Below are 27,050 nucleotides of genomic sequence, written 5' to 3'. Positions count from 1 at the left end.
CATCTCGCCCATTGCCAGAAATTTGGTGGTGATCCTGGATGCCTCCCTTTCTCAGGAGGCTCAGGTCGCGGAGGTAGCCTGCACAGCATTTTACCACCATCACCAGGCAAGTCTACTAGTGCCCTACTTCCCCACAGACTGTCTGGCCACAGTGATCCATGTGATGGTCACCTCTAGACTAGACTTCTGTAACTCCCTCTACACTGGCCTACCCTTGTCCTTGACCTAGAAACTCCAGCTGGTGCAAAATGCAGCTGCTAGAGTCCTCACTGGAAAACCTTGGAGGGCCCATAACCAGCCTGTCTGAGGCAGATGTATTGGTTGCCAGTTGTGGTCTGGATCAGGTCCAAGGTTTTGGTTCTGACCCTTAAGGCTTGGGCCCTCTGAAAGACCGCTTGTCTGGTAATGCCCCACAGGGCACTTTGCTCTGAGGGTGCTAAACTGCTGGAAGTCCCTGGCCCTTAAGAAGTATACCTGACCTAGACCTGGGCCAGGGACGTTTTGGTCCTGGTCCTGGCCCTGACCTGGTGGAATGAGCTCCCGGGAGAGCTGAGGGCTCTGACAGACCTATCACAGTTCTGAAGGGTCTGTAAAATGGAGCTCTTCCGCCAGGTGGAGGCCAGGGCTAAGCTCTGTAGAGCCCCTCCTCAGGTTATGCATTTATATCAAGTAACCCCCCCCCCCAAGGTGGATGGCTGCTGGGGGGGGGGGAGAGATGGAGTTATGGAGTTACGTTGCTAATCTTGGGTTACGTTCTATATTTTAAGTGGGGTTTTATGGGACAAGGGTTTTAATGAGATTATATGGTTTGTAACCTGGCTCGAGTCTATGGAGAGTGATGTGCTAAAAATAAAATACATACATATCCCCCACACTTTCCATCCATTCGGAATATTAAATTAACAGTGATGCTATCACCATAGAACATACAATTCTGAGAAATCTTAGGAGACTAGAGATGTGTACTTACTTCTAAGAGTACTTCCAGCAGTTACATGACTGTCCCTTTGATTGGGCAGAGCTTGCTCTCCCAGCTGCAATACAGTAGTATTGTTCTGTGTTTGGCAGGAACTGTCTTGAAGAGTGTGGCCATGACCAATTATAGACTTGTCGGTCACTCGCCACCCTCTGGGGTGTAGAAGGCTCGAAGAGCTGGGAGGAGAGCAGCTATCCACCGTTATGAGGGTTGCTATTCCATCAGCAGATGTAAGTGTTGGCTGCAGCTGCAACCCCTGTGATGCCAAAGCAATATTTTTTCAGTTTACCTATGCATCCATCCACATGCTGTCTCTAATCCAGGGGTAGTCAAACTGTGGACCTCCAGATGTCCATGGACTACAATCCCAGGAGCCCCTGACAGCTGGCAGGGGCTCCTGGGAATTGTAGTCCATGGACATCTGGAGGGCCGCAGTTTGACTACCCCTGCTCTAATCTATCACTGCACCAAGGTCAGTTTTTATATTCAGGCGGGCATGTGATTATGCACAAGTCACTTGCTGGAGAGTGTGTGACGCCACCAGTGACAAAACTCATACTGCAGTTCTTTAGCACTGAACACATACATCCTTTGCCACTCGTACAGTGTAATGTTAGTGTAATATTAGTGTGCCTGTCTAGGATCTGGGAAACGCAGGTTCTTAATTCCCACTCTTCCATGAAAGCCTGCTGGGTGACCTTGGGCCAGTCACATACTCTCTGCCTAACCTACCTAACAGGGTTGTTGTGAGGATGAAAAAATGGAGAGAAGAATGATGTAAGCTTCTTTAGGTCCCCACTTTGGAGAAAGGCAGGTGTATAAACGAAGCAAACAAGTGAACAACAAAAACAAAAGTAAATTTTCCCCCAACCGATTGTCCTCAGGCTTACAAATCAGGTATCATTACAGAAAACCAAGAGGAAGGCCTGTGAGAAATAGCACAGCAAGGGGAATTAACCCCCCCACACACACACACACACACAAAGCCCTAAATTCTCAGTGCTTGAGAAGGCTGATCTTTCCTTCCCCTGCACAACATACATTTTTCTGTTAATTCTGGAGTGTATTCAATAGCCATCTGGCTAGTTTTTGAGAGGACTTTCTTTGGGGTTTTAATTTACAAAGTCATAATTCCTATTAGCCAGTTTCCTATTACATAGAACACCACCACGTCAACAGTTTTGGACAGCTTGTGAAGAAGATGGGTGATGGTACCTTGAGCTGGGCAAACACTCTGGGTTGAAGTGAAGAAAGGAACTGAGTCATGTCTGAGCCTAAGAGCTCCCTTGTCTGATTAGATTCCACCTTGATAATGGTTTTCTCCGGAGAACTTCCTAAAAGTACAAAAGTACAAAAACAAAGCAATATTTAGGGGGAAACAACCTTTGCCTTTGAGGAAAAAATGTGTCTGATTTAACTATCCTCTATAAATAGTAGTCTTTCAGTAAAGACTCAGACGAAAGGTATTTGTCACATCGACCTGGTATAGGGCTCCAGCTGAATGGCGAGAAGCTACAACAACAACAGCAACAACAACAGATGTTTATTTCTATCCTGTTTGTCCCTGGTCAGATCAGGGTGGGTAACAACATATGACCCAGATAACTGGCATGGTTATCAGAACAAAAACAAGACAATATAAAACTGTGCTAATAGAACCCCAAAGTAGCATCTGGTGGAGACAGAGGGCCATTCCGCACGACTTAAATATAGCAGAAGTCTTGCCTTTAGTAAATGCTACTAATTCAACGTTCTGCATGATGTTGCACACAATCTGCAACACTCCTGCTACACTCCCTCAAAAAGTGCTTTGTTGTAGCGCTTTTCAGGAAGTCGGGAAAAGTGGATTCCCCCTAAAAAAACCGCTATACTTCTGTGCACAAGCTGCAACATACCAGCGAAAGACATGTGCGTTCTCAATGTAGCGGTAGAAAGAAAGTCCCTCCCCCACTCTTGCCCCGAACTTCCGGAAAAGCGATCACCATTTTTTTCCCTTAGACCAGCGAAAGCAACGAACAAGCAAGGCTTCTCAGGCTAAAGTTCCTCCACAGAAGTGATTTAAAGTAAAACAAAGCTCCCTAAGTTCCCAAGCACAACACAGCCCCCTGTTCGGCACTGCCCGTAATTTCAGCCACAAATCGTGCTCATGGGGAGGGGTTTCTACTTGAGGAGCGTGTAAACGATTAATCGCCAGCTCCTACGCCAGCAAAAAGGTCTTTCCGATGCAACGATTGAACGCATATTCGTTGCAATGGGTGTGTTTGCTTTTAAAAAAAAGTTCTTAAAGGGAAAGGGGCTTTTCGGGAGATTGAACACAACAGCCCATTGGCTGTTCCATTTGATTGATAGCCAGGGGCGGGAAGAAGCGCAGAAAAAAATCGCTTCCTTTGTTGCGATTCCAGCGAGACTGGAAACCCGTGGGGAATGAATGAAACGCTACTGGGACTTCTATATTCCACTAAAAATAAAGGTATGCGGAATGAAATTCCACTATTTAATATAGCGTTTCTGCATTCTGTGAACATTTGGCAACATTGGTCCTTGTGCGGAATGGCCCAGAGAGACAGAAACCCATTGTGGGCAAGCCAGCTGGTGGAATCTGCCCTTTGCCCCTGCACATTCCAGCTGGTGCCAGAGAAAGGAAGTTAGGGTCCTCTTAAATTCAGGGTCATGTGCTTTTGTGTTAAGCTTTATTCTTTTGAAATCATTCAGTGTCACTCTTCATTTGGGTAATAACCACGTGAAACAGAATTTCAATGTCTTCCACTTCATTACTGGGAATGAGCTAAGAAAAATAAAGAAGATGACTACATTGAGGTCTCCGGAGAAAGAGAATGGATACTATTATACAGAAAATCATTCATAGGCAATGTTTCCCGGTGTTCAGGCTACCAGGCGTGTGGATTTTAAAGACAGAGAGAGAGAAAGGAAGGTGTGTGTGGGGGGGATAATCCAAAAATAAAAATAATATAGGTTAGATCCTGTGACTCTATGCTGCTAGTGAATGGCCTTCCTCCTGAGGATGCCTTCAGTTGACGAAACAGATTCGTAGGCTTCCACCATATGTGTTTGGCACAGAAATATGCTGGTGTCTACCCAGAACCCTCCACCGAAATCGGCACACTGAGTAAAGCAAGGGTCATTCCCTCTAAGGTCAGAAGTGACTGTCCCAAAGTCAGCAAAAGCAATCTTCGTTGTATTTGGATTGCTCTTACCCTCAGCTGGTGGTGATGCAAATGCAACGGTCACTCTTTCAGTGAGAATGTTCCCGCCATCTGTGGTCCAATGCAGCTGAAAGAGGGGCAACAGCAGACCTCAGAAACTGGACTCGACCATCCATCCAAGCCTCAGCAAAATGTGACACTGAAGTCATGTTTACTAATTCATTTTTAGTTTTTCTGACCTCAACTCTCAGATTCTTCTTCTAAAGTTCTTGATCTTATTATTTCTGGTAAAAAGCACTTCAATAATCTGTTATTAGGATAAATGGGCCCACCTAACATCAGATTATTGAAGTGCTTTTTACCAGAATAATAAGATCAAGAACTTCAGAAGAAGAATCTGAGAGGTCAGAAAAATCTCTGAATATCACACTTTTCTTCCATTATGAAATATGGAATATATTTTTAAATCTAAAACTAATTAAAATATTTTTATCTTGTTCAGGATCTCCTGGTGTTCTTGCACAAGCGCACTACGGTACTACAAAAAGTATCAGAAGAAACATCAGAGCCACCGAGCAAATATTTCAATTGAACCAGTCAACTGATTTGCTATTACATGAGCATGTTCTTCTTTCCGTGGTACAGATTTATTGGCCACAGCTTTAAGCCTTCGAAGCCAACTCTAATTATGAATTTGGTTTTTAAAATTATTTTAAGCTGAACTGCTAAAATATAAGAGGCCAGTGACTTAGTAATATTCAGACCTTTTCCTGCAGAAGAAAGGAAAAACTTGCTCCTGAACTCATCCTTCTCTAATAAGGGGATTTAATAAGGGTATCCAAGGACCAAGTGGACCAAGGTACCACTCTTCCTCAAGTTACAAAAGCCTCAACGTTCTGAAAACGGAACTCCTACACATTGGTCTTTTAATTTAGGCAATGATACAGTGTTTAATTTGACAGTCAATTTTCTTTAAAATATCTAAGAATAATCAGATTTTAAATATACTAGAAGGGTTACCAAAGGTTCTAATCCATTATGGGAAAGCAAACATGCCCTTCTTGCTTGCAGATTTGAACTTCTAAAATCTAACTTTAATAACTGCTTTTTAACCCATGCCAACACTACTTTATATGACTGTGTGCCTGAGACACAAATGCTGCCACTGAGGTACTGAGTCACCTTTCTAATTATCATGACTGGCTCATGGCGGGTTACAGTTTGTCTGTATTTAAAACCCCATTAAAACCACCGGGCATATCTCCATAAACAACAGACTCCTAAAAACATTTAAAAGACCAATGGCAGACTGTGCCCCACTAACCCCTCAAAGGAAACTAATACAGGAGCGGGAGGAGGGAGTGCAGAATGCCTAGTGAGTGCTGTGCTCTTAATGCTGGGGGGGCCATCAGATCTTCCTTGACACGCTGGCCTCAACCATACTGGCAGAAGAGCTACATTTTGCAGGCCCTGCGGAATGCCGAAAGCTCCTGCAGGGTCCACAGCTCTTCCGAGAGCTCATTCCACCAGGTAGGGGCCAGGACAAAGAAGGCCCTGGCCCTGGTTGAGGCCGGGCACTCCTCCCTGGGGCTGGGAATGACCAATAAATTAGTACCCACAGAGCGTAAAGCCCTGTAGGGGGCACAAAGCGATGTGGGACCTACACCATGAAGGGCCTTGAAGGTCAAAACCAGAATCTTGAACTGGATCTGGGCAGCAACTGGCAGCCAATACAGCTGCCTCAGGATAGGCTAAAGGTGGGGCCTCCAAGATGTACCCGTGAGGACCCTAGCAGCTGCAATTTCCGGATCAAGACCAAGGGGAGGCCCGCATAGAGCCAGTTACAGAAATCTGTTCAGGAGATGACTGTCACATGGGTCACTGTGACCAAATGTTCAGAGGATAGGTAGGGTGCTAGTAGCCTTTATTATGATAATGCATCATTTATTAGGGCAAAAGTAAAAGTTGATTGCTCCAGGGTAAAGTTTTCCTACTGGTTCTTAGTACTATTAATTCACTTTATTTCTGTTTCAATGGTTACTGAGCCAGGACTCACCTGGGAGAAAGTGGCATTTAAGATACAGTGTTTATTCACTGTACAGAAATCATCAAATATCTCCAACATGTAGAAGGGATGCAACTCAGTAAATAGAGCATGCTTCAGTGCAGAAAGTTAGCAGAACTACTATAGTTCTGAACTCCTGAACTAGTGCTTTCTGTGCAAAATTCTGCCTTCAAGCAGTGGCATCAGAATATTAACCATGTACTAACAGTGTGATTAAAAACATCAAAGTGCAGAGACCATTTTAAATGTTGCCAATTAGCCCTTACTGAGGTAAAACACCAGCACAAGTTTTCACTGCTAGATGTGTATCTGAAATAAACAGACAGTGACTTAGGAAAGAACTGTGAAGCCTGGAGGAATGACCAGAGAACTCAGTTCAAAAGGAAAGAGACAGAAAAGGGCAGAGGGAAACATTACCATGGCTGGAACGGTTTCTGAGTTGTACTCCACCTTCCCATTCTTTAGAGTCTTTTGCACTTCATGAATGTGGTTCTTAATATCATTTACGGTGGGGAAGTACGACAAATTATGCCTTTCAGGCACTTCATCAGGTTTAAACAATTCTTGTTCCACAAATTTTCTGTTGAATATTACAACAGGAGACAGAAGATTACAAGATATGTATCATGAGATTTTTCTTTCCAGCTCTCTCCAACCTTACTAACAATTTCATCATTCTACATACAGCCACTGTCACTCCAAGCAGCCTTCGACCATGCCTTCTCTGGTTAACTCCCAGCTGCCACTGGGCTGGACCCAGGAGTAAATGATGGGCATGATGAGCCACCAGCAGTAGGAGCAAGCCAAGTGCCAAGAGTACACTGGAGCCCAGCGTTAATTCGTGAGCCATTCCCAACAGATGCTTGAGTGGCTTGGACACAGAACTCACTCTGCATGTTGTTTGATCCCAGTGACATCTGGCCATGCTAACCTGCACTTCACAATTGAGCAATGTTGTTAGATCATTTCATTAATAATAAGGGTCCCAACTAGAAAACGAAGATCATGGCATCCGGCCCTCTCAATTCCTGGCCAATAGATGGGGAAGAAATGGAGGTAGTGACAGATTTAATTTTCCTGGGTTCCAAGATCACTGCAGATGAGGACTGTAGCAAAGAAATTAAAAGATGCTTGCTCCTAGGGAGGAAAGCTATGGCAAATCTGAACAGCATCCTAAAAAGCAGAAACATCACCCTGCCAACAAAAGTGCGTCTAGTCAAGGCTGTGGTCTTCCCAGTTGCAGTGTATGGCTGTGAAACTTGGACCATAAGGAAGGCTGAGCATCAAAGAATTTAGGCTTTTGAACTCTGGTGCTGGAGAAGACTTGCGAGTCCCTTGGACTGCAAGGCGAATAAACCGGTCCGTCCTAGAGGAGATCAGCCCTGCCTGCTCCTTACAAGGCCAGATCCTGAAGATGAAACTCAAATACTTTGGCCACCTCATGAGAAGGAAGGACTCCCTGGAGAAGAGCCTAATGCTGGGAGTGATCGAGGGCAAAAGAAGAAGGGGACAACAGAGAATGAGGTGGCTGGATGGAGTCACTGAAGCAGTCGGTGCAAACTTAAATGGACTCTGGGGAATGGTAGAGGACAGGAAGGCCTGGAGGATCATTGTCCATGGGGTCGCGATGGGTCGGGCACGACTTCCCAACAACCATAACAAGGGTCCCAAAACTGCTTGTAAAGATGTGTATGGGCATAAACAAGAACTATGCAGAGAAGACTTCAAATAGGATTAAAGCAATGCTAGTCTACAGGAAACACTGAGAAAGACATACTGCACAGATACTACACAAGAGAGGAAAAGCTGCAAACTGTATGGGACTTTGACTTACTGCACTGCAGATATACTTTAATGCAAAAGAGAGCCCTAAAGGCAGAAGTTCAAGGGGTTGAGGGAGGAACTTCCTCCTCCCTCACAACCCTCCAGCTTGAAACCAAACCAAGTGGGTGGCGATTGTAAAGCCTTACCGTAACTGTTTCCTCACTGCATGGACTTGCTGAATTCCTTGAGACACGAGTTCCCTGATCTTTTCCGTGACTTGTGGATGAAGGCGTGATGGCAAAACACAGTCCTCATCTCTGACTGCATCATCATCTTCCTCAGGAGATGGCATGGAGAAAGGTGAAGGTGGGAGGCACACCTCCTCCATTTCATGATACTGGTGAGCCTGCTGGGTGGGTAACTGCACATACCACCTGGTAAGAAAAACTGGCAGGTACAGTTTCTAAGCGAGGCAGCAAAAAAGAGTTAGGTTTTTTTCCACCATGAATGAAAAATACAAAGTTTAATGAATGATTCCTATTCATTCAATAAGCATGGAAACACAGCCCTTGTTGGTTATTTGTTAGTGGACACCACGCCAGCAGCAAACTCTCAAAATACTTTGGTAAGAACTTATATTCAAAAAGGACATGGAAAAAATGGAGAGGGTGCAGAGGAAAGCAAGGAGAATGATCTAGGACCTGGGGACCCAGCCCTAGGAGGAAAGGCTGAAGAACTTGGAAGCGTTCAGCTTGGAGAAAAGAAGGAGGAGAGGACATGACTTCTCTCTTTCAATATTTGAAAGGTTGTCACTTAGAGGACAGGGAATGGATAGGACCCACAGTGATTGCTTTAAACTACATATGGAACAGTACTGGCTAGATATGAGGGGGGAAATTCAGTCAAAATAGTTCAGAAATAGAATAGGCTGCCTAAGGAGATGGTGAGCTCCCCCTAATCGGCAGTCTTTAAGCAGCAGCTGGACAGATACTTATCATGGGTGCTTTTGATTGATTCTGCCTTGAGCAGGGGGTTGGACTAGATGGCCTGCATGGCCCCTTCCAAGTCTATGATTCCATGATTCTATGCAATTAATATCTCACAAGGAAAGTGTGGACATGCCTGCCTGCAGTTCCCATTTTAGTAACCTCAAAACCTGTACATGGTCCACGTTAACTGGTTAGGTGGTCAATTATTTATAAGAGATAGTCCTATCTAGTCCTTAGGGATTTCCTGACTCCCTGGGAAATGCACACATACGCAGTCCATGTTTAAATTGTATCTTCCAATAAGTGATGGAGAAACCCAAACACTTTTTCATTCATCACTAAGGAGACGCCATGCCCAATGCTTGCACGGATTTAGTATGCAGAGGATCAGGATAAGTATGGCAAAACATGCCACCAAGTCGCAGCCAACTTATCCCAGTTTGTTCAGGGTGAGTCATGAGCAGAGGTGGTTTGCCATGGCCTGCCTTTGCCTAGCAATTCCAGTTTTCCTTGCAATGACTGTGCTCAGCCCTGTTTAACTTCCTAGCTGATGGGAATAAGATTTGTGTCCTTAAACTTACAAGCCTTTTTTAAATGTAAGCACACAGGAGTGAAACCTGACCATAAAGAATGCAGGCAGATGCAGCCATGGAAAGGCTTTGGCCTGATCAGGTGGAAAGGCAGCATACATTAAAAAAAAAATAATGTATTATTATCAAAGTGGCAGCAGCAGAGATATTACCTGAGCACCCCTCCAACTTCAATAAGGTTTTTCTTCAGCATGTTGAAAGCTTTTTCCTGCTCCATTCGTATGATCTTCTTATCGATTTTGGGATCTGTAGGAACCCTATATCCAGGAAACTTCTGCACCTTCTTAATGTAGATCCTACCAGAGACCCAGAGAGAAGGAAAGGAAGGGAAAGAGTGACAGAAACATAATGACTGCACCAATTAAAACATATCTCAGTCTATCGAAGCATTATTTTCTGACAAAGTTTGAGCTTAGTGGCTCCTTTAAGACCAATGAAGATTTATTCTGGCCTTAAGCTTTTGTGTGCGTGCACACTCCTTCAGAAAGCACACGGAATCTTACACCCAGAATTGTTAATAACAAAGCAATAATATTATATTTTTATAACCCACCCTTCCCTAGTTGGCTCAGGGCAGGTAACATAAGATTCAAAATTATACAAAGTAAATTATATATACAATAAAATATTAATCAATTATATAAATTTAAAATTCTATTAAAGCCTCTTTACAGTTAAAGTCTTTCGCGGAGGGGGGGGGAGGGGTAGTCAGTGTTTGGTTGGTTTCTTAATCTTTGTTGGTCTTAAAGGTGCCACAAGATTCAGTTCTGCTGCTTCAGACTAACATGGGAACCCACCCGAATCTATTTTAATCAGTGCAAGAGTGAGAATAGCAGGTCAGTTAATAAATACAAGGTGCTTGCAGTGCAATCTGAGGCAGAATTACATCCTTCTAAGTGCACTGATGCCAGTGGGGACAACTCTGCTTAGGAGAGCACATCACTGACAACTGATGTGGGGCAGCAAAAACCTCAGCAGTGCTCAACAGAGGACAGGATCACTGGAATGTGATGCTAGGGAAGTATCTAAACAGAAATGTGCAAGCTTTGTGCAAGATGTCATGTATGCTTATGCACTACCCAACCTAAGAACAAACAATTTGGAAACTAGAATAAAAATACACCTTCAAGCTAAGCAGTAATTTGTTTGTGGCAGTGTTTTGGAGAAGAAATAACTATCATGCATTCTGGTTTGCGATCATATAAATAAACTCGACATCATACTTTCTGGCTGCATTCAGATAAAATATCAGGACATCAATATGCTAGAAAATAGATATATATTCTAACTAGTATCAAAGCCCATTGTAAAAATGGGCTTTGAAAGGCTTCCCTTTGGGCAGAAAGCGCTGTCGTTGGCTCTGCGAGCCAGCGAGAGGGCTTTGCAAGGCAAAGGGAAGGGAATACTCCCCTCCCCTGCCCCTCTCCCCCTTGGCTTCCAAAGCCAATACGGTGGCTCTGCAAGCCAGCAAGAGGGCTTTGGGGGCAGAAGGGAAGGGGAAGGCTCCCCCCCTCCCTGCGGCCGCTTCCCCTCAGCTCCGAAGCCCTCTTGCTGGCTCTGCCTCTCCCCCCCACCCTGCGGCAGCCTTCACAGGGTAAAGGGCCAGGGAACTAGAGGTACCTAGGAGCCATCGATGTGCCCTCCTCACAGGCCAGGAAGCTTCTGGCGGCGAGGCTGGGCACACGGCTGAAGGAGGCGGGTGCTCCAGGGGCTGGCCCAATCTGGAATGTCCCACTGGACAGGAAGCTCTTGTCCGGGTCAGCTGCCAGAGCGCATCCGGACAGGACTGCCCAGGTAGCCATTTCGAAAATATATAGAGAACCTATGGTAAGGACAGCTAAAACTCCGTAATTTGGTGCATTCTCATCACCAGCCCTTCTTAGAATTTTTTCTTCCCTATTATTATTATTTTTATTATTATTTGAACGTATTGCCCGCCACTCTCTGCAAAGCTGGCTTGTGGCGGGTTACAGATAAAATAAGTAAATAGAGTCCCCTATAAATCCCCTTAAAACCAATAGAATAAAATACAATCTATTGTTAGGTTCGGAGATCACACACTGAGTGATCTGGTTGGCCATAGAAAAAGTGCTCTGTGACCTTTTCCGCGCTGAGAATTTTCCCCGACTCACCACTTGTTCAGTGGCAGGGCTGTCCCAGGCTTGGGCAAGAGAATGCAGATAATTCCACATTCCTTTTTTTTGCCCTGTGCGCCGACAGGGTCTATGTCAGGCCTGGGCCATTGGGAAGGAAAGAGCCAGGCCATCCTGGAGACAGGCCACAAATACTATATCCCAGAAGGGACAAAAAAACGGCCCAGGTGACTCCACCGCACTGCACAGTGCAGCAGAGCTACCTGGGGCATTTTTGTTGATATTTAGGAACGGGGTTTTGCATCTCAACACAATACGTTTGCAAACAAAGCAAAAACAAAAGGACCCCTGCTGCCACTGCGGCAGAATATCATCACCCTGGGTCTCGTGCGGGAGCACAAATCTGGGGTGGACAAGGTGCAATGGCCTAAATGCTCCCCTGTGCAGGAGCAGGAAGAGCCGGGGCAATCTGCCCCAGCTCAAACACTAAGCGGTAGTCCAGTGTGCTAGCCTGGGCGTTGAAAATGTCTCTGTCATAGATCTGATGAGGGAATTTTGACTGAAAATCTTCTTGGTCTCTATTGTGCTACTTTGGAATCAAATCTAGCTTTGCCAAGCTATTTCACCAGGTTGTGAGGGGAGGATAAAATGCAAATAGACCCTTTTCTTTAGTATGGCTTTGCCATATGCTATTAACACCCCCCCCCCAACAATGTCTCTTTTTTATAATTCACTGCAACTCAAAACTCAGTCAAATGATCAGCATGCAGTCATTTGTCATATTTTATAAGGTGTGGTAATTCTTTAGTTGTCAAAGCCTTATTCCTTTTCAGCCAGCTTTTACTTACCTTGCAGGACAGGTGGCTTTGTACAGCTGGCAGGAAATGTCCTCTTGCTCAGTACTCTTTCTGGGCTGAAAGCCCTTCCTTCGGGGTCCATACTGACATTCCATCACTATGGCTCTGCTTCCTGATGGGGGAAAATTACTAATACTCATGGATTTGAAGGACAGAAAAACATTTGTCATCAGAGATAAATTATTACAGGGTATGCATTTTAAGAAGACACAAGTTTGTCTGACTGGTGCTTCTAAAGACTGGTGGTCCTAGAGATTTAAAATTTTCAAAGCTTGTTCCAAAATATTTGTAACAATTTCCTAACATTACTATTGAAACTGTTCTCGAGGAAAGCTGATGTAAAGAAATTTTAAAAAACAGATTATACTTTGGCTGAAGTTTGGTTATCAAGGTACTATTATGCCTACACAACTCGCTACTAGATTTTTTAAAACTAGGCTCTTCTGTATCAAGTTCAGTGTACTATACATTGTATCTTCGTGCTGTTTTTAGTTTTATTATCCAGGAGGAAAAACTTTCATTTTATTATCCAGGAGGCATGCATCAAGAAAAAAATGGCCTTTAAATTGTTTTAAATAGTTATTAATACAAAAGTGCGCTGCACAGGATCCTGAATTCCTCTCTCTTTCAGAGCATTCACTGATTCATACCTCATTTTTTCCAGCTACTTGAATTATTCAGTAGGACATAAAAAGCTTACAAACCATCAATTCTTTCCATAGAAAACGAATTGTATGAGAAAAAGGAGGACTGGATCCATCAAGGTGCCATGTCTCACATTCCTTCCAATTTGTGTAAATTTAGGTCTGAAGAGCGTTTCATAATACCTGCACCACAAGGAAGCGGAGGCAATGTCTCTTAAGCAGAAACCATCAGTTTAGAACAGGGGTAGTCAAACTGCGGCCCTCCAGATGTCCATGGACTACAATTCCCATGGACTACAATTGCTGGCAGGGGCTTCTGGGAATTGTAGTCCATGGACATCTGGAGGGCCGCAGTTTGACTACCCCTGGTTTAGAAGATAGTTACCTGCATTGACAAATGGGATCCCGTCATATGGGACATACTGTGATTTCCACATCAATCTTGTGGCAGGCTTGGCTGGACTTGGAGACTGCCGGGTTCCCCACACGCTTTGTGTGTGTTGTTTGTGCAGGATCAGAACACTGTCTAGATCTGTCTCACTTGAGCAATAGCCACGATAAGAGTCCCCAATTTTCTGCATGGAAAGGAGGCAAAAAGAACAGGATTATTCACCAAAACAGAATGCTTTGAGATCAATGTTGCCTTGTAGCAAAGGTGAGGACGTTTTAATGCACTTCAAAGGCTGAATGGACACAACCACAACATATGATGGACTCTCCTAATGCCCAATCTTTCACCATTTTACAGGAGTCTAATGAGTAAGAACAGGCGGGGAGAGCGCATTGTTTTATCAAGTTTTCTTTTTGAACAGCTCTCATGCCCAAATGTCCTTTAAAATATAGCCAATTTGAAAAAGCAGTTTGGGCATTCCATAGTGTAGCTGCCAAGAGTTAAATGCTGAAAAAATCTGAGAGCATGCACTTCTCTGAACACAGACATTCTATGAACATCATACTGGTCAGACAGAAACACTGCCAGATTTATGGACTCTCACTCAAGGTCACCCTTCTACATATTTTTGGTCAATTTTACAAGTGTGAGATTAATATAACCTCTCTGTTTTTGATGATTATCGTAACCTGCAACAGGTAAGTATACAATCGATTCCAGACAGAAAGGGAAATAATTTGTGCCTACAGAAGTTTGGTTATTAAATTGATCTACAAATCTTTCCTTTCTTTGAAAACATGATGAAAGACTGGATCTAAAGCAAAAAGGCCTGCAAGATGGAACTTAATGGAAAGACCAAGCTTAAAGAGAATGATTCAGAAAAAATCAAAGGAAGTTTATTAATCACCCTAAAGATCTTGAAGACTGCCAGATTTGACTATTAATAGCATATAGCACCCACTGCCTGCTGCAGCCATTCTAGCAGCTGTCCTCTTTGATTTTATACATATTTATTTATCGGGCTTTTTGCACGTAGTTCAGTAGAATTTGGCACGATCATAATTTACAAGCACTACATATGTAGTTTTATGTATGGTTCTCTGTTATAATGTAAACCGCCCTGAGCCTCCGGGGAGGGCGGTATAGAAGTATGATAAATAAATAAATAAATAAATAAATAAATAAATAAATAAATAAATAAATAAATAAATATTAAAAACGAACTTGTAATGCTAGATTATCTCCAAAAGACCAGGCCTTGTCATAAGTGACAGAAACTAAAGAGTAAATACTGCAAATATATTTTAAAAGCCCCTGAACACATTGCTCTATCTGTACCCTACTTGTTGTGACCTAAAGAAAACTAATACAAGATAGAGATCAGTTTTAAAAAGTCCCAGATGTGACAGCGAATCCTTGCCTTAAACATAGAGGGGAGAGAAGTACAAGATGGAGACAGGAGAAAAGAAGTATAGCAGCAGTGAGGAAGATCCATGTGGAACATCTGGACATAATGACTGCTTTTCATCTTGGAGAAATGAAGGAAGATGTCAAAATGGAACAGCCACCAGGATTTGAACAATGCAAACACCTTGTGTGTAAACTCAAAAAGAGCACCTATGGACCAAAACAGGCTGAAAAATGTTGAAATGAGATACTTCATCAAATGTTAACCAAGGAAGGGTTTGAACAAGGCAAAGCAGAACCATGCCTCTACTCAAGACAAAGAGACAACAAATGGATTTATATCCTGATTTATGTAGATGATCTCCTATTATGTTATGAAGCCAAGAAGGACTGTGATGAAATAGTTCAACATCTGTAACTAGAAGTAGAAGTGAAAGAACTTGGAAATATTAAGTACTATCTTGGAATACAAACAGAACGAAAAGAAGATGGAAGCTATCTTCTCAATCGGAAACAGACAATCCTAGAATTGTTGTGCTACATGAATATGAAAGAACTTAAGTCAGCACCAACTCCTATGAAAACAAGCTACCTGGGCCAGAGAGGAATTAATGAACTTTTGTCTGATAACAAGCAGTACAGAGAAGTGACTGGAAAACATCTGTACATAAGCACATTGATGTGTACAGATATCGTGGCAGCTGTGAGTTTATTATGCAAGAAGGTAGAATCACCAAGCAAAAAAGACTGGAATGCAGTCAAACAACTTGCAAAGGGCCTGACTGGCACTGCACATCTGAAACTGAAGTTACCAATGTGTGACAATCCCAGATCAGTGGGATACATGGATGCAGACTGGGCAGGAGATACTATTCACTATACAATTCCAGTCTATCTCTCTTAGACCATTTTTGACTGGGAACTTCACTGCCCCAGCTCCCATGCAGGAGCACAAATCGGGGGCAGATGAGGCACACCAGGTCAAATGCTCCCCCGTGCAGGTGCAGGTGCAGGAAGAGGTGGAGCAACCTGCCTCGACTAAAACTCCAGCGCGGCATGAAACCTCCAGTGCGTAAACAGTCTTAGTTAGGCATGTAGTCAGCTCCTGTCTCTGTTTCTCCTCTGCACTACCAAGTATGCTAATTCCATAGTAAACTTTTACCTATTCTTAAATCAGGGTGTGCAACCTTACTGCCTTATTTACTCTGCTAACAATTTTCAGCTTACCTCACAGCTCCTGAGACGGCGAGCCCATGCAGGTGTATTTGGGGGCAATGGCTGAGGAGAAACAGGGAAAAGGTCTTCTGGTATTCTGAAAAAATAATACAAAATTTGATAAGACAATCAAACAAAACCTGGATAGCCAGCCCAAACACACATCACACAAACACTGACAATACTGCTGATTTACAATATTCCAGTGCTTGAGAAAGATATTTGTAAGGCAGGTTTATTTGTAAAGAAGCAAACCACCAAGACTAAAGGTGCAATCATTTAGAAAGACTACCCTGTCTATTCTGCTCAGATTACTGAGATGGGAGTGAGTATGAGATTGAGGAAAGTGGAGGAGAATAAGAGAAGGGTGAATAATAAACAAGAAGTTACAGTGGATGGCTTTTTGAAAACCAATTATTGAATGAGTTGTATGTATGATGTCTGAATAATAAAAACAAGCAAAAAATGCTCCAATGAGAAAAAAAGTTATTGTGATAATGCAATGATGGTTTAAGTCCTGTTTACTTGGGCAGTAGTTAAATAGCCTTTTAAAAGGTTATGAGCCTTTGAAAAAAGTAGGTTGTGAAGTCAGTTAAGAGAAAACAAGCTGTGACAACTTCATGAACACCACTGATTAAGTTCAACTCAAAATCTAATATGCAGAAATGTCCTTTACTTGGGGCTAGCATCCCTATATTTCAAAATCTGCAGCTTGCAAACCTTTATTAGGCTGGGGACCGGCAGGGCATCGGGCCGCGCCCGCGGGGACCGCGCCCGTGCGGGCCACGCCCACGCTTCTGGCCGCGCCTGCGCATCGAGCCGCGCCCGGCGGCGCCCGCGGATCGGGCCGCACCCGGAAGCCACGCCCGCGGATGGGGCCGCGTGATTTTGATATGATGCCTCTGTTGATACAGCCCAAAATGGCATTTGCCTTTTTTACCGCTGCATCACACTGCCTGCTCATGTTTAGTTTACAATCCACAAGTACCCCAAGGTCTCGTTCACACACAGTGTTACCTAGAAGCGTATCCCCCATCCAGTAGGCATGCTTTTCATTTTTCTGACCCAGATGCAGAACTTTACAGTTATCTTTATTAAATTGCATCTTGTTCTCATTTGCCCATTTTTCCATTGTGTTCAGATCTCGTTGAACTCTGTCTCTATCTTCCGGACTATTTGCCAGTCCTCCCAATTTGGTGTCATCTGCAAACTTGATGAGTAGTCCCTCCACCTCCTCATCTAGATCATTAATAAATATGTTAAAAAGTACCGGGCCAAACACCGAGCCCTGAGGTACCCCACTACTCACCTCTCTCCAGTCTAATGAAACACCATTGACAACAACTCTTTGAGTGCGGTTCTGTAACCAATTCCCTATCCACCTAACTATCTGAAAATCCAGATTGCAGTCCTTCAACTTATCCATCAGAACATCATGGGGAACCTTGTCAAAAGCTTTACTAAAATCCAAGTAAATGACATCAACCGAATTTCCCCGATCCAGCAAACCTGTTACTTGGTCAAAAAAGGAAACTAGGTTGGTCTGGCAGAACCTGTTGGAGACAAATCCATGCTGACTTCCTTGGATCACCAAATTGTCCTCCAGATGTTTGCAGATCGCTCCCTTTAATATCTGCTTCATTATTTTCCCCACAACAGAAGTCAGACTCACTGGTCTGTAGTTTCCCGGGTCATCCTTCCTCCCTTTTTTGAAGATCGGAATAACGTTTGCTCTCTTCCAGTCCTCCGGGACATCTCCAGTCCTTAAAGAGGTTCCGAAGATGATGGACAAGGGCTGTGCAAGTTCTCTGGAAAGTTCTTTGAGTACTCTCAGGTGCATTTCATCTGGACCAGGGGATTTTAACTCATTCAGTGCAGCTAAATGCCTCTCGACAACCTCTCTATCCATGTTAACCTGCTACCCAGACACTGTCCTTTGGCTATGGCCATCTCTAGATGTGCCTAAACACTTTGACCTGTGGGAAAAAACAGATGTAAAATAGGCACTAAGCCTTTCTGCTTTCTCTGCATCTTCCGTTAGAGTTTGTCCATCCGCACCCAACAGTGGGCCTATTGCTTCCTTTACTTTACGTTTGCTCCTCACATAACTGAAAAATCTTTTCTTGTTACAATGGGCTTCCCTGGCCAATCTTAGCTCACTCTCAGCTTTGGCCTTTCTGATGATTGATCTACAGTGCCTAGTAACCTGTAGGTACTCTTCTTTAGAGCTCTGTCCTTCCCTCCATTTCCTGAATATTTTCCTTTTCTTTCTTAGTTCCTCTTGAAGTTCTCTGTTCATCCAAATAGGCTTCTTAGAGCTCCTGCAGTGTTTTCGTCTTTCTGGGATAGTCATTGATTGAGCATGCAATAGCTCTTGTTTGAGTAGCGCCCACCCTTCACATGCTCCCTTCCCTTCCAGCATTCTCGTCCATGGTATGACACTCATAATGTCTCTGAGTTTATTAAAGTTTGCCCTACGAAAATCCAACATCCACATGTGGCTACAAGCTTCCTTGGCTCCCCATCTCAAAAGGAATTCTCTGAGGACATGGTCACTTCCCCCTAGGGTCCCCACCTCCTTCACCTCATCCACCAACTCTTGCCTGTTGGTCAGTATTAAGTCCAGTATGGCTGAACCTCTTGTGGGTTCATCTACCATTTGATAAATGATAAAGGTTTCCTGAGACCATTTGGAGGGTGAACTAGGGCAGGGACTACAGGTCAGTGGGACCATTTCCTCAAATTTAACAATAATTACCTACCTGGTTGCTGCATTTTTCAATACTGTGAGAGATGCTTCTGGATGAAAGATGTAATTCCTTGTATTGTCGATAGCAGCCACTGCCACAGTCTGCAAACTGCCATCACAGTTTGTCTCCTGTGAAACATCTTTTTAAAAAATGAAAGAAATTTTCATCTTTAATAATTATATAGTGACTCAGACACTTGTGATTCATCATATTTCAGAACAATAGTGGGCAGCTTTTGGGATCTGAAGCATGGATACAATCTGCCAGACCTTCAGGGATAATGGGACATTCTTAACTGTAGACAGCCTCCTGTGATGAATTCTGCTCTAATCAAGTCAAACAGAGCTCTGGGACTTTGGGCAGAGAAACATGCCTGGTTCTGTCCACCTCATAACTACAAGCTCCTTATCTTACAGCAGACACTTCACAAGACTGGTGCACAATTCTATGGCTGTTTCTATAGACATGTTACAACTAGTATCAAAGCCCATTTTAAAAATGGGCTTTGAAAGGGGCGGCAGGCAGGAGGGCGTGAGAGGGTGGCCGTGGCTCCCTTGGGCTCGGAAAGTGGGCTAAAGGCAGTGGAAAGCCCCCCCCCCGGCTCCCTCCCAGCAGGAGTGTACCTGTGGGCCGCAAAGCTCTGTCGCAGCCTCTCTCCTCATGGGTGACAATGGAGGCTGCAGCCACAAGGCTTCTAGCAGGCAAGGAGGGAGGGTGGGAGCTGGATGGAAAGAGCCCCAGACAGTATCCTCCTAGGAGGCTGTTTCCCAAATAGATAAGGAAGCGAAATAGTGTTAAGGATGTGCTACACTGTATGTTCTATGTGTTATAATGGTACAGGCAGAAACCCCAAGCTGCAGGAGGACAAGAACAAGACCCCATTCCAGTTTAAGCCAAGCACAGTTCACCACTTATACTTCCCACCTTGCAGGAACAGTATTTGTACAGCCAGAAGCTCAGAGCCATTTCTCCAAAAAGAGAAGCAATTCTCCTCTAAGACCTGCTTTCACCAAGTAAGCTATAAGAAGGCAGCCTTATGGAAGCACAAATATACATACATACTTTATGCATGTAGGTATATCTTGGCGAGAGGGTTAATGTTTTCTTGCGTTTGTGTAATCCACTTTGAGTCTCAGAGAAAAAAAATTAAAATTCATAGAGAATAAAATACCATTTAAAACCAAGTTTACATTAAAATTCAGGTTATAACATATACTAATGCTGTCCCTAAAGTCCTAGTCCAGGTCTGGGAATGGCACGATGTAAAGTGGCCAGTTGATCAGCTGGCTAATACAGATTTAGGTGGGGAGGTCTAGAGTTAAGATGCTGATTCTATTGGGCCTCAAATATGTGTTTGGCAGAACCTGCGTTGAGCAGGGGGTTGGACTAGATGGCCTGTGTGGCCCCGTCCAACTCTATGATTCTAACAACTCTGCCCTGCAAGCCCCGCACAAGTCCTGGGGATTCTGGTCTCCTTTGCCAGAGCATCCCACCCCGCTGGGGCCAGGGTCAAGGCAAATGACTGAGGGCAATTTGATATCTTTAGAACTGAGGACCCTACATAGATATTGATCACTAGACCTTAGTGGTCTCAAAGATACAATGATCCCAGTCCATTGAGGGCCTTGAAGGTAAGAACCAAAGCCTAAATCTGATATGGTGCCCAATCTGAAGCCAGTGCAGCTGTGTGAGTACAGGCTGTGTATGGGCTCTCCACAGCATCCCTGTTAGGACCCGTGCCTCTGTGTTCTGGACCAGCAGGAGTTTCTGAGTCACTTAAGTGTAGGCCTACCTACAGTAATCCAGTCTGGAAATGACTGCTGCATGGATTATGGTGGCTAGGTCTGGGGTTGACAGAGAGAGTGCCAGCTGCCATGCCTGGCAAGGGTGGTAAATCTGGGCCTCCATTGATAGGAGGCATCCAATATCACACCCAGGCTCTTGATGGTTGCTGAAGTTGTTACTTAGACCCTGTCAAAGAACTGGATTTAACTTCAGCTGACTGCACTTGAGTCAGGCCTCCGGACATGTGATCCATCTCATCTTTCTTCATGGAAGCTACGCATATACAGCAGCTATAGCTCATGACTCTGTGTTCCACAATTCAAAGAAATATTAATAGAGCGCAATAGATACTGCAAACTCATGCATTTCATTTCTTCATTTGGCTGCCAAGAGAGAGAAGGGGGGGGGAGCACATTCAACAGCTATAGTGATGCCCTGTTTCCTGGGCTGAGAAAATACAGATAGCTGCTGGCCTCAGGCCAAGAGCGGTGCAGGTAAGTAGACAGTAGCAAGAGGAGAGAGCAACTACTCAGCTGCTTGCCTGGGGCAGATTGCTATTAATTACAGATGAAAGGCAGATTATGTGATTGAACTAAACCATTGAGACACATTTCTTATACTGCACTCCATGACCCAAACAGCCAAAGGTCCAATTTCAATGCAAAACCTATAATCAAGTTCTTAATTCTCAAGCCTGTAAATACAATTACATACCAAAAAATATATATCCACAAGCTGAGGGGAGTGGTAATTTTTATTTTATTTAGAAAAATGTGTACCCCACCTTTCTGCTCCCATAAGGCTGCAGAGGCAGCAAGCAAATTAAAACAAGCCTAATGAAACCTCATTGAAGGACTAACCTGCTGTGTTCTCCTAGTAATATACTCTACTGATGATGCCAGTTTGAACTTATTTCTACTGAGAATGAGGTTCACATCTCTCAAGTACAATTCCCTTACCTCCCGAGCTACTGGCATCCAAAAGCTGGCCTTGGGGAATAATCCTTTGTGCGATTCCTGCAGGCTGAGCAGAAGGAACAACATGGAGCACTTGCCCTTTCTCAGAATGGCTGGCAACAATCACCTTTGAAGCAAACAAAGAAGAAGGTTCATGGGAATGATGAATTAGTAGGCTTTAACTGCTGAGTGTTTAGTATTGCTGTGGCAAGAACCTCTTTGGAAGTGTGGAAGTGTTTGTACTTGTCAGCCTTTATGTATTAACTGTTGGAAATTATTCTGCTTGAACAGAATTTAAGCAGGTGTGATAACTTTATATCAAATCATTAAGATACTGTAAAACATTTAACAATATGAAATTGTCCAGATTATTGGCTAGTTAAACTGCAATCCAAAAAGAACACTTTCCTGGAAACAAGCCCCAATTAGACCTGCATGTCTTAATTACACATCAATAACAATTCATCAGAGCCTCTTGTGGCGCTCAGTGGTAAGGCAGCAGACATGCAGTCTGAAGCTGTCTGCCCATGAGGCTGGGAGTTCGATCCCAGCAGCCGGCTCAAGGTTGACTCAGCCTTCCATCCTTCCAAGGTCGGTAAAATGAGTACCCAGCTTGCTGGGGGGTAAACGGTAATGACTGGGGAAGGCACTGGCAAACCACCCCGTATTGAGTCTGCCATGAAAACGCTAGAGGGCATCACCCCAAGGGTCAGACACGACTCGGTGCTTGCACAGGGGAGACCTTTACCTTTACCATTAACCCTTCCCAAACACATCTAACAGCTACATGTGTCAACATGTGCTCACCATGTGAGTACTGGACCCCTCTAAGGATTGTGCTTCATAAAGGGAATGGCAATTTTGGTCGACAAGTTGAAAATCTTCCACAGGAAAACGGGGTGGCTGACATAGCTGTATTTGATGTACATCTTCTATTGTTTGCAGGACTCCATGCGACCCATCCTGTCCAAATGATGTGTTCTTACTTTCTAGAGACGTTAGATGCTAACAAAGAAAAAGATTATTTTACATTTTCCCCAGGCATTTATTTCATATTTCAATAAATTCTGAAACAAAAATAAGGCCTGTACTTCACTATTCCTTCAGGATAAGGAGTCTCAAACCAAGCATAATTCTACCAGCTAAAGTTGGAAAATTTCCATCTGTCCTTCTGCCCCACCCCAAGTAGTCTTGCGTGAAACAATTGCACTATATTAAGATCCTGCTTGCTCACAGACAATTTCAGTTTGTAGTTCCAATTTTATACCCAATGAAGCTCTAATTCTTACCCCCCAATATGTGCATCTGAGCTGTGGTGACTCTCTGGTAAATTAAATATAACTATGATCTGATCACAGGTATAGACTATTTTTTTAAATACTAAAAATGTAATAGCTTGTAGCTTGTCTAACACAAGACACAAAATGCCAAACTAAGGACAGTTGCACAGTGCTCCCCAAAACTGTTCATGCTTATAAACATTCTGTGTAAGATTGTTTGCAAAGGACTCCATGAGTGAACCAAATATTCTGTATCTAAGATTCTGAGACTGTTATCTTACAGTACAAATCAAAAACAGAGTAATGATCTCAGAAGGATGTAACTCTGACTAGGATTGCACTGCTAATCAGGTGTACAACTGAACCTTTATTAAAACAGATTGTGCAGATGTGCATAAGAGGGACCCTACACCAGAACAACAGGTGCATGACATCAGCAACATTTGCAGAGATCTCCATTAAAGCTGCATGAAACAGCTAAAATACACAAACTCCTTTAGATATTTGCTGCTGTTTTGATATATTTAGATATTTGCTCCTGTTTTGATGTTAATGCTGTTATGATGGTGAGTTTAGAATATGTCTCTATTTTTCACAGTTTTTAGGTGTGGTTCTCACATGGCTATATTTCAATTTTACTGAAACAGATTTCAGACAAGGACTGATGGAACGTGAAAAATATATTGGTTAAACAAGTATGGCAAAATAAGATTTTGATTAAAGTATAGAAAGTTGGATTCTGTCAACTTTCCCCACTCAATCTTACCCAATTCCCCTAATTAGCCCTTTTGGGGTTCCCGCCTCTCCCCTTTTCACTGGTGGAAATGCTGGTTGAATCTAACTCAGAAAGTAGAGTTGCCAACTTTTAGTTAGTGGCTTGAGATCTCCCACTCTTACAATTGACCTCCAGGCGATGGAGATCAGTTCACCTGGAGATCAGTTCACCCCTTCTCTCCCCCACCCTCCTCAGACACCACTCCCAAAATCTCCAGGTATTTCCCAATCCAGAGCTGGCAACCGTACCAGAAAGTTATTTGCAAACTTGCCAATAAGACGTTAATTCTGACGTTAGTTCTGACTTCTTCTTTTGCAACACAGGGAATCTGAAAAAGCAGTATTTTGGTCTTGTGCCTGGATGTCTAAAAAGAAATACAGATGTCATTGCACATAGGTCATAGCTGTACTTTTACCTGAAATGCCTGGCCTCCACTTTCCAATTCTTCTGCATTATTAGGGCTGAGTACTAAGTAGTCACTGGTTCTTTCCACCCTATCATGGACCACTCCATTTTCTTCCATTGTAGTGCAGGCTGGAAAAGAAACACTCCTCAGTACTTGAAACCTTGAACCTACAGGAATGTGTTTAAGCAGCTTCTATATATGTTTTCATATTTCCCAAGTAGATTTCACACATTTTAGAGACTAAAGCCTGTTCCTGTTTGGAATTAGTGATTGGATTCTGGATTTCTATGACAGCCCCTCCCAGCAAGCCAGCTTAGGGCGGTTAACAGCATGAAAAATAGAACATAATCATTAAAACATGTAAAAATAACATTACATTTTGTGGCTCCCTTTCTTTACACTGATCATCTGAGTGTGCTCCTGAATAACTCACTGGCCCTGGATGGGACAGGGCCCCTCTAGCAAAGGAACTATATGTCCTTCCTAGCCTGGGACCCATATTTTTAAAAGGCCCTCTACTCAATTAATCACTCCTAGGCCTTCTGATGCCCAGCTCTACCTACACAAAAACAGAAACATCCTTATATCCAATTCAAATAAACTGTCAGTTAAACCAGAAATGGCTAAATTATTACGAAGTAATTATCAGAAAGAAATGCAGTTTTAATTTTAAAGTTTCTGGTGCTTGGAATAGCTGGCAAAACTACTAAAAGAACAGTAACAAATAGGAAAGTAAGAAGCCCAAATTATGTTGTTTCTTTCATTACTACATATGTTAATGGTCAGGTCCTCTCCAAATGCAGATCACTCATTTTAAACCGTTTACTTCTTACTCTTTTCTGTAGTCAACCCATATTCATTTCAAATTTTAAAGCTCTGAAAACTTTATCTTTCACAGTAATGAAAATAATATCCAAGTGTCAAGTAAAATGTTTAATAGGATCAGTTTTGTTTCTAATGCACATGTAATTGAATTAAGGCAATAAATTATTTTATTTCCATATAAAAGTGTTTTATAATTGTGCACATACTATTTAGTGCACTGCAGAGCTGAACAGCATTATCCCAATACAAATCTGAAAGATAAATCATTTAGATTTGCATGGAAAAGGATGGGCCAAGGAACTATATCTTGGCAAACTACAGGATGCACAAGAAAACTGTGAAATGTGTTTTGAACTTCAGCAGATTCATTTTGAAGAGAAGAGATGCCATCAACAATACTTTAGGGAAAGCAGTCTACAGCAAAAAATGGGCTAGCTGCACACCGCCAGCCTAATCTATTTCAGTGTTGTTGGGAGGATAAAACAGAGCGTTATAATCCGCTATGACTCCCCAATGGGGAGAAAAATGGGGTATAGATGAAGTTAAGTAAGTACCAGTGACACCTTGAAGATTAACAGGTGATTTATGGTTAGGAAACATTTCAATATGAACTTTCATTACTTGCAATCCACTATGCCAGCTAGGGAAATGAGTCTCCCACCCCCAACCTCCTGTTGGACACTGTAACTGCATACATGAGGATGTGGGAAGGAATTATCTTACTGGGTTGTCCTTAGCAGCTGGCTCCAGACTTTCATCAATTGGATCCATTGAGCCTCTTTGGAGGTTTCATTTTATATAGGACCTCCCTCCCTCCCTCCCTCCCTCTCTCTTACGCAGGCTTGGGTTAACCTTTTAGAAGTTTATCTTCTGTTTGCAATAAATTAAATGCACCTATACGAACAAGTCGCCTAAGATGCGCTTCTATTTTTGCAAGGAAAACTTCTTTCTCTTGCCACCATCAGCCTGGGATCACCTTTGTAATTTGTTCGAACAGCCTCCCCCCCCCCAGCAGGAAACACGAAGATCCTGCAGAGAACACCAGACCCACAGAGAGAGAGAGCCCCCCCCCCTGGTTCTGCGGTTCACCCCCTCGGACCCTCCCCAGTGCCGTCCCTTCGCGCCTCTCCCTGAAGCGGCAGGCTGCGGGTCTCGAGAGCCGCCCCGGGAATCACGGCGGGAAACTTTGGACTCGCTCTTCTTCTTTTTTTGGGGGGGGAGGGGTTGTTTCCTGCCCTTCTGCCCAGAGGCCGCTTCGCTCCTGTCACGACCCCCGAGGCGGCCTCTCCTTTCTGGTTCTCCTTTGGGGTCTTGGGGGCGGGGGGGGGACGGGGGGAAATGGCGCCTTCCTGGCCGTGGTCTCCTCACAGCCCATTCGCCTCCCTCCCTCCCTCCCTGTGGCCGAGGCGGGCCCCTCCCGGGCGGGGGAGGGGGAAGGGCGCGAGGGCGCCTCCTGCGCGCGCCGCCAACCGCCGCCCTGAGAGGGGGGGGAGGGGGAGGGGGGACTCCGAGCGCGTCTACTCCACCTCGTCTTGGCGCGGCCCAGCTCTGCCGCGGGGAGGGACCGCCAGCCCGCCCCTAGTGCGCAGGCGCGCCCTGTCCCCGCTCCGCCGCGCGACGCCTTTTCCCGGGGGAAAGGGGGAAGAAGAAGGAGCCCCGGAGGGGCAGAACGGGCGGGAGGAAGGGCCCCCCCCCCCCCCGCCAGGCATTCTGCTGAGGCCGCCCCTGGCCTCCCTTCCCCCGGGCCAGCCCTCGGCGTCCATTTGAGCCTCCTGCCCTGCTGTGACCATTCAGAGCCAGTTTGGTGTGGTGGTTAGGAGTGCGGACTTCTAATCTGGCATGCCATGCTCAATTCTGCGCTCCCCCACATGCAACCAGCTGGGTGACCTTGGGCTCGCCACAGCACTGATAAAGTTGTTCTGACCGGGCAGTGATATCAGGGCTCTCTCAGCCTCATCCACCCATCAGGGTGTCTGTTGTGGGGAGAGGAACGGGAAGGCGACTGGAAGCCGCTTTGAGCCTCCTTCGGGTAGAGAAAAGCAGCATATAAGAACCAACTCTCCTTCAGTAATCTCAGGGCTCTCTCAGCCTCACCCACCTCACAGGGTGTCTGTTGTG

General features: G+C 44.2%; 1 protein-coding gene across 5 annotated transcripts in view; it reads right to left on the bottom strand.

Moving 5' to 3' along the window:
• CARF (calcium responsive transcription factor) overlaps positions 1 to 26,564 on the bottom strand; it is a 32,370-nt gene extending 5,806 nt beyond the window's left edge. The window contains exons 1-14 of one of the 5 annotated variants that reach the window (XM_077319196.1): positions 26,459 to 26,564; positions 24,117 to 24,235; positions 22,454 to 22,651; positions 21,650 to 21,773; positions 18,918 to 19,044; positions 16,168 to 16,252; positions 13,528 to 13,717; positions 12,490 to 12,610; positions 9,701 to 9,844; positions 8,176 to 8,403; positions 6,623 to 6,785; positions 4,192 to 4,267; positions 2,192 to 2,310; positions 971 to 1,232 (exon numbers count right to left, since the gene is read on the bottom strand). In XM_077319196.1, the coding sequence (XP_077175311.1) occupies positions 971 to 1,232; positions 2,192 to 2,310; positions 4,192 to 4,267; positions 6,623 to 6,785; positions 8,176 to 8,403; positions 9,701 to 9,844; positions 12,490 to 12,610; positions 13,528 to 13,717; positions 16,168 to 16,252; positions 18,918 to 19,044; positions 21,650 to 21,773; positions 22,454 to 22,651; positions 24,117 to 24,224 (1,945 nt within the window). In that variant the 5' untranslated portion in view covers positions 24,225 to 24,235; positions 26,459 to 26,564. Of the gene's footprint in view, positions 1 to 970; positions 1,233 to 2,191; positions 2,311 to 4,191; positions 4,268 to 6,622; positions 6,786 to 8,175; positions 8,404 to 9,700; positions 9,845 to 12,489; positions 12,611 to 13,527; positions 13,718 to 16,167; positions 16,253 to 17,827; positions 17,907 to 18,917; positions 19,045 to 21,649; positions 21,774 to 22,453; positions 22,652 to 24,116; positions 24,236 to 25,655; positions 25,753 to 26,458 lie in introns of those variants that run through there. The other 4 variants (XM_077319195.1, XM_077319197.1, XM_077319199.1 and 1 more) reach the window with 4 other exon arrangements.
• Between the last annotated feature and the right edge of the window lie 486 nt (positions 26,565 to 27,050).

Source organism: Paroedura picta, chromosome 2 (assembly GCF_049243985.1).
Source record: "Paroedura picta isolate Pp20150507F chromosome 2, Ppicta_v3.0, whole genome shotgun sequence".
Lineage (NCBI taxonomy): Eukaryota > Metazoa > Chordata > Lepidosauria > Squamata > Gekkonidae > Paroedura > Paroedura picta.
The sequence above is the reverse complement of the archived record's forward strand: the minus strand, read 5'-3'. Positions and strand labels throughout refer to the sequence as shown.